This window comes from Gasterosteus aculeatus, chromosome 16 (genome assembly GCF_964276395.1).
Source record: "Gasterosteus aculeatus chromosome 16, fGasAcu3.hap1.1, whole genome shotgun sequence".
Classification (NCBI taxonomy): Eukaryota; Metazoa; Chordata; class Actinopteri; order Perciformes; family Gasterosteidae; genus Gasterosteus; species Gasterosteus aculeatus.
The window spans coordinates 10,893,241-10,900,295 of record NC_135704.1 but is presented as its reverse complement, the minus strand read 5'-3'; the positions used below and the strand labels follow the sequence as shown (position 1 = coordinate 10,900,295).

The window sequence follows — 7,055 nt, the reverse complement described above, 5'->3', positions numbered from 1 at the left end:
GTCTCCAGGCGGCGTGGGGGTCTTTGATCAAGAAAATCCAATTATTTGTGTATATACATTTCCCACATAGTGATTACTTCATTAATTGTCCCGCCTTTATCTCCTCCCTTCCCATCCCCCCTAATAATCAGCTCCTTTATCCAGACCAACAAACACACCATAGGAGCTTTGTGGATTCAAAGGATTTGCTTTCCCCTCTCAAAGAGCCGCCATTCTTTGATGATTGGGCAGCGGCGAACTTCAAAGTAATAAATCTTAGTTGTGACTGGCTGGCGGCCCACCAAAGTCCTTATCAAATCCTAAGAAGTGATCCCTCGCGCTCCAGATACACCGAGGAGATCTCGGAGAGAGGAAGCACCGCAGAGCGGAGACCTGCTCGACGCGATATTTCACGGCGAATGCGCGTATTTATCTAAATTAGTGCTTTTTTTTAATATATATTTAGTATTTTGTATTCGGAGCCGAGAGGGAGGAGGAGGTTTTTCACCATGGCAGCAGTGGCCGTACTGCGCAATGAGACACTCCAGGCTTTTCTCCAGGTTTGTGCGAGAGTTTTCTGTTTACTTTGACCACTTTAGAATAACTCGTAAACTTGAGTTTGTTTTTGCGCGCGCGAGGCGGGAAAACGAGTCCTACAATTGTCTAATGTCTCCTCGTTTTAATTGCCAACGCTTATTGTTTGCGTCTGATTGACTTCTGCTGCAACGCGAAGTCAACTTTTAATGTCACATCGCCACGATGCAGCCGGCAGGGGATCGATGGAGGGGAGATGCCGTTTAAAACTTAACGTTGTTTGGCGAAATTAGTTTTTAAAATACTTCGTAAAAGTGTATTGAATAATGATTGTAATATAGAACAAAAAAAATGTCTCGGTTTTCCCAGGATCGCACCCCGAACTCCTCTCCAGAGAACTGCAAGCACTCTCCGCTGGCTCTCCTGGCCGCCACTTGTAACCGGATCGGGCATCACCACGGATCGAACCCCGCCGATTTCCTCCAGGTCCCTTACGACCCGACCCTGGGCTCCCCTTCGCGTTTATTTCACCCGTGGACTAACGAGGGGACGCCTCAGAGCAGCCTGGCCGGAAACTCCACGTTCGGACTATCGTCCAAGCCCCAGCTGTCCGCGCACATCCAGAGCTCCTTCAGCTCGCACCACGAACTGCCCCTCACCCCCCCGGCGGACCCCTCGTACCCCTATGACTTCTCCCCCGTGAAGATGTTGCCCTGCTCCATGCAGTCTCTGCAGTCCTCCTGCCCCCCCACGTACGTCCCCGCCGTCAGTTACGCGGCCCCGGCTCCCATCCCGTCCGCCATGCCAAGTTTTGTCACGGGACCCTCCGGCCTCGTGCACCACCACCACCACCACCACCACCAGCAGCAGAGACAGTTGTCCCCGAACCCCGGGGAGGACATCCCGTGGTGGAGCCTCCAGCAGGGGAACCACGTCGCCCACTCTTCCTCCCTCGGCCCGCACCGCTTCCAGCTGCAGCGGGGCTTGGTTCTGGGCCACACGGACTTCGCGCAATACCAGACGCAGATCGCGGCTCTGCTGCACACCAAGTCCCCCCTCGCCACCGCGCGCCGCTGCAGGAGGTGCCGGTGCCCCAACTGCCAGTCGTCCACGTCCAGCGACGAGCCCGGCAAGAAGAAGCAGCACATTTGCCACATACCGGGCTGCGGGAAGGTTTACGGGAAGACGTCGCACCTGAAGGCGCACCTGCGGTGGCACTCCGGCGAGCGGCCGTTCGTGTGCAACTGGCTCTTCTGCGGCAAAAGTTTCACCAGGTCGGACGAGCTGCAGAGACACCTGAGGACTCACACGGGGGAGAAGCGCTTCGTTTGCCCGGACTGCTGCAAGAGGTTCATGAGGAGCGACCACTTGGCGAAACACGTCAAAACTCACCAGAACAAAAAAAACAAGTGCCACGACAAGACGCTGGACCACGTCAAGAGGGAGGACACGAGGAATATGTTGTAACACGCGTTGTGGTCACGTCGAAGCAGTAGGAATCACTAGTGCAATACAGGCGGTTGCCCACGTTAGTTTTAAGTGCTCAGTGAGCTGCATTCTTAGTGGGGATGTTTTGTTTATTCCGTTGATATTCACACACCTTGAGGATTAGTCTCTGCCATCGCTGGTCTGTGTAGCACATTTTTTGTATATATATAAATATATATATAAAGTTTCATAAGTTAATTTGGGACCACGGAGAAGGTAAAGCTCATAGGTGTGAATTCACTGTCTATATCATGTCATGGAAGACAAGTTTTCAAGTTTTGGCCATTGTCTTCGGCGGAAGATCTCACTCCGCTGTAAATTATATTTAATAGCTTTTGTTGACTGAAAGTGTCAGTTTTTCGCTCCATAAGGGGTGTTTTTAAGCATGCTCTTGAAAAGATCTGCTATTGTTGATATGACCCAAATACTGTGTGAGAATAAAGATTATAACATTTTCCTGAACTCTAAACTTGAATAAGTCATTTGATATCAAGTCATTTTATAAGACTTGAATGCAGGATGAGGCGCTCAAGCGTTTACGTGTAAGGAAGCGGATTCAGGAGGACCTGGATTTGGTGCCTTGTGTAGAACTTCATCTACAGCTGTTTTGTTTGGTGCAATTTGAGTGACTTGAGGACTTTAGGTGATACGTGTGCTAATATCTAGCTTACAGTTGTTGGTGATGGCTTAAAGAAAGGTTGAATTTCATCCAAAGTAAGACAATACGTAATCGTCCTTGTTTAGTCTGAAAATACAAACTTTACCTTCTGCTGCTCAATTGTTGTCGCTGCTCAAGTTGTATCACAAGAAGCACGATGCAGTGACAGTTGAGTTGGTCGTGGCTGCATTTGAAAATCTTTACATTCACTTAAAAAAAAAATGTACAGTACAATGTTGAACAATGAATTATAGTCTTGCAATTTGCCCGCCAACTGAATAAAAACTGACATAAAGCATGAAAGAGATCCATCAACCCTAAATTTGAGCGCTTTAAGGTGCATACAGATGCTAATATCTTGAAACATAGTTTTCTATGTTACATTTTCTCAGTAACTTCTGTGAATTATGCGGCGAGAATTGTCGCTAAATACGTACGCAGAGATAAAAAGGCAGACAACCCTCATAATAAATACAATTTTACATGTTCTTTGTAAAATATCACACGTTTTCTTCACAGTCGGCGTTAATTGTCCCACTGTTAAACTCAACTGACAGCTCTAATTTGTTGATGCACTCTTAATGAATGTGGCCTGTTTGTCCCGTGCCTTTGTTTTTGTATTTTACATTTACCTCTGAGGACTTAGCAGTGACACCGCAGGCTGAATGAGACCCATTAACAGAGAAACACTCTAAGCTGGGAAATCACTGGGTTCATGTGGCATCGTGCAGCATGTTTAATGTCTCTCCTGAGTCACTCAGCCTTAATGGACAGTTAAAGACAGTCCAGTTTTTTGACCAAACTAATTGTCAAAGAACACAGACTTTTAGTGGAGAAATAAGTGCACCTAACACCTACATTAACTTTCATAACGTTGACTTAAAGTGCAGTAAACTAACTACGACTTGAATATCTTATTGTGTATTCCTCCGCCGAAGGTGTTGCCGTGGCAACGAGGGATTCAAAGTAACCTGCAGGGGACTTTGTTTTCTAACCCCCTACTTCCACATAACTAATCGACAGAAAAGTAGGGGGACATTTGAGTTGCTAATAAATCCGAACGGCGATACAAACATTAAATGCTGTAACTCATTTCTTGGAGAGTCGCATCAGCAGTGACTTTGATGCTTTCACGCTTCTGTCTTATGAGGAATCAGTGCAAATGTCACAATGAAGAGAACTACTGCGGCCATTCATCAATGTTTTTGAGCTGTCAGTTATCTGCCTCAACAGCGCCCCCTTATGTACGTGGCCTCAGTGCCTCATCAGCGCAGAGAAATATCGTGATGAACATAATCGACTAGTATGGGTTCATATGTTTTCAGAAAAATACAACTAATATGAAACTAATTCATACGTAGTAAACGAATAACACCAGACAACAATTAAATGCAAGTTAGGTTTTCAGGTGTTGATAATATTTGTTTACATCATCTACACTTTTTAATGATAATTAAATAACAAATAAAAAACAGAGTTTATATCCCTCTATGTCAATTATATTTAATAAAATTAATGCACCTGTAATTTTATGTTTTAAAGAATTACTGGTTGGAGATTTAAAACAAACAAAACTTTGTCTCCAGTTTTTGGACCAGATTTTTTTCACATAACTGTACCTTTTTATATATAGAGCCTACAGCTGCTATAATAGATGTGACTTTGAGACTTAGAGCCAGTTTGACCAAATCCTAAGAATGTAAATCATTAACATTTATTCATCACAAAACGAGGAGGATATGAAGGAAAACCCTACAGTAATATAATGAGATGTGACCATTTGAACTGTTGAGTCGTTATCTGCAAATATTATGATCCTATTATGAAACGATAGCTGTGGAGGGATACGTTGAATGCAGCAGACGGGCTCCACACAAAAGCTTTGTTCGCCTCTGATTCGGCATCATTGTCCAGGAGGCAGTCACCATACTTTAACATCGCCAGGAGGATACGATGCTTAATTAGGAATATAAAGGATATCGTATGTTGTGGCTTATAGGTTTATGAATGAAAAATACATTAAATGATTTTCCAACCATTTGAAATAATCCCATTACGAATGGCTCTCCATGTCTGATTTGAAATTATTTTACGTCTACTGTTAAACGGAAAGAAAAGCATCATTAATATTATAGAATTGTTGTGTGTTAAATGATCATTCCTAATGATCTCATTCTGTTAAACATTTATTTTAGTTTACACTCATAAAAAAACCTGCATGTGTATAAACCTTGGGCTGTACAAACAAGCAATCAGTTGTTTAAAACAAATTTCAAAGTGTCTATAACTCTTAACGAATCAATTTAACTTGTTTTTACACACTAAACATTTTGTTTTTAAATCAAAGATTAAAAACAACATAGACAAACAAAAACACTCATAGTCATACAAGATATGTCTGCATATTCATACTAATTATTCAAAATGTTTTTCCTTTAATTGATGTCTACTAATATATATTGCTTAAGTGTTTATTTATTGTTAAATTCTTTTTCTCTCACCACTTCAACAACCCCGTGACGGAGACCACGGGATGCAACTTAAAGCCCCCGGTATCAGATGAGTGAACCGTGTATAAAGAAATTGCTGAAAGAGGAGTGTAGTTTGTTATGTGTTGACTGCCGTCTTTTAGGAATCACGCCGACGACTCGGACCCTGAGATGTCAAATTGAACGATTCGTTGCAGTCAGGTGAGCTTTGGGGATCAGGTTCAGTCAGCGGAGGGACAAACTCTTTCATCAGACCTGATCCCTCCTCACTGTGTCGTTGCCACTGCAGAGGCTGCTCAAAAGGAGTGACGCACAAGCGCTGGCATGAATCAAATCCCTGATGTCAACAGCTGCGGCTCTCTGTGGAAGGTGGCTGTGCAGTGCTGATGTTACTCTAAGAACGGCAAAGGTTTGTCTGGGCGTTTAGATATATCATTAATACATCTGTGAGGATGGATCCCTGCCTCAGTGTCAGTTAAAAGCCACCGGAGCATTTCAGTAATACATCCCGATTTGAATGTGTATCACTAAATGGGCCACGATTCATTTTAGAGTTCAGAAAGGTGCAAAATAAACAAACCTTGTGTGTGTTTGTAGAGATGTTAATGGTGCAAAAGCTCTGGTTGATGCACTGAAATAATAATCACCTCTTTTTCCAAACTTCACAAAATCAAACCATCTGAAACATTTTAGATTGACGTACAAGACAATATGTGGACTGTTGAGGTGTCCTGTAATGGACCCTGATAAAGTAGAAGGACGACAGACATGCAAAATGCAAAGAACACACGGCGTTAAAAGAGCAACTTCTTGTCTGGAAGTGTGCGGTATGTGACATAAAAGTCAGACAATACTCCAATCGACCCCTTTAGGGCCGAGCAACGGCGAATGCACCACAGAAACACACTAAATACAAAATAGATGTAACACAAGTTAAAGCTATTTATCAGATTATTAAAGGTTCATTGTGCAAAGAGATTAGATTAGATTAGATAAAGAGGATAAAACCTTGATGCGGATATTTACACTTTCTCACGTGATGGACGGACTTCGTGAAGAACACCATCTCATGTGAGGTGGTTGATTATATATTATTACCTTTCACAAATCGAGGCAGTTTCTTAAACCGTTGTCATGGTTGAACTTTGCTGTCTTCCTTTCAACTTACCTCTGGCACCTCGGTCGCACCCGTATACTTCAAACTCGGCCTTCGTTTGGATCTCAACTACGCAGCTGTGAAGTTTTGGCACTGAAACATTTACGGCTTTGTCATCATCGGTTTGACAGGCACACAGAACGTGAACACTTTGTGAAGTACCTGCTCCTTTAGACGTCTCCAGGGCAACAATTTGCGACTCACAGAGACTAACGAGGTGACAACAACACAAGCCGGTAATGATGTGATGTCATCAATTAACTTTGTTTCAGCAGCAAGTCGCCCCAAAACAACATGCACGTACCTTCCACTGAAATTCAGGTTATACAATCTGCACAGCGACTGTGTGGGAGGATGGAGGACTTTTAACCAGGTTTATTTTAGTTTCCACGACGATGAAGGTCCCCTAACCTTAATAAAGTACTTATTTCAACCATCACAACCCAGATGGTTGAGGCTGAATCTGACCAAACCTTTAGCAATATCATCCTCACCTCGTTAAACTGATTTATTTTCAATGGTGGTTTGTTACAGCAGAATATGTTATGATTATGTCATAAAGGAGATCATAAAAACACCTTTGTGTCACGGCCAAAAAACAACATCAGCTAAGTTCCTGATAAAATTGAAGAATGTAGATAGTGAGTAAGGATGAATCTGAGTCTTCATAGACAACCTTCTCTTTAAAGGACACTTTGTGTAGGAGATGCAAGCTCTGCTCTTGTGTGAGTTTCCACGAGATGGCAGGTTT

At 43.1% G+C, this 7,055-nt stretch overlaps 1 protein-coding gene across 1 annotated transcript; it reads left to right on the top strand.

Moving 5' to 3' along the window:
* Positions 1-208: 208 nt before the first annotated feature.
* sp5a (Sp5 transcription factor a) lies at positions 209-2,470 on the top strand. Its single transcript, XM_040202442.2, has 2 exons — positions 209-539; positions 883-2,470. The coding sequence occupies exons 1-2, from the start codon at positions 489-491 to the stop codon at positions 1,978-1,980; spliced, it is 1,149 nt and encodes a 382-aa protein (XP_040058376.2). The 5' UTR covers positions 209-488; the 3' UTR covers positions 1,981-2,470.
* Positions 2,471-7,055: the final 4,585 nt, after the last annotated feature.

What these genes read in the sequence shown, in the direction of transcription:
- sp5a (XM_040202442.2), top strand. Translation starts at nt 489, where the DNA reads ATGGCAGCAGTGGCCGTACTGCGCAATGAGACACTCCAGGCTTTTCTC. An exon ending in CACTCCAGGCTTTTCTCCAG is followed by an intron (nt 540 to 882) that starts GTTTGTGCGAGA and finishes CGGTTTTCCCAG; the next exon opens with GATCGCACCCCGAACTCCTC.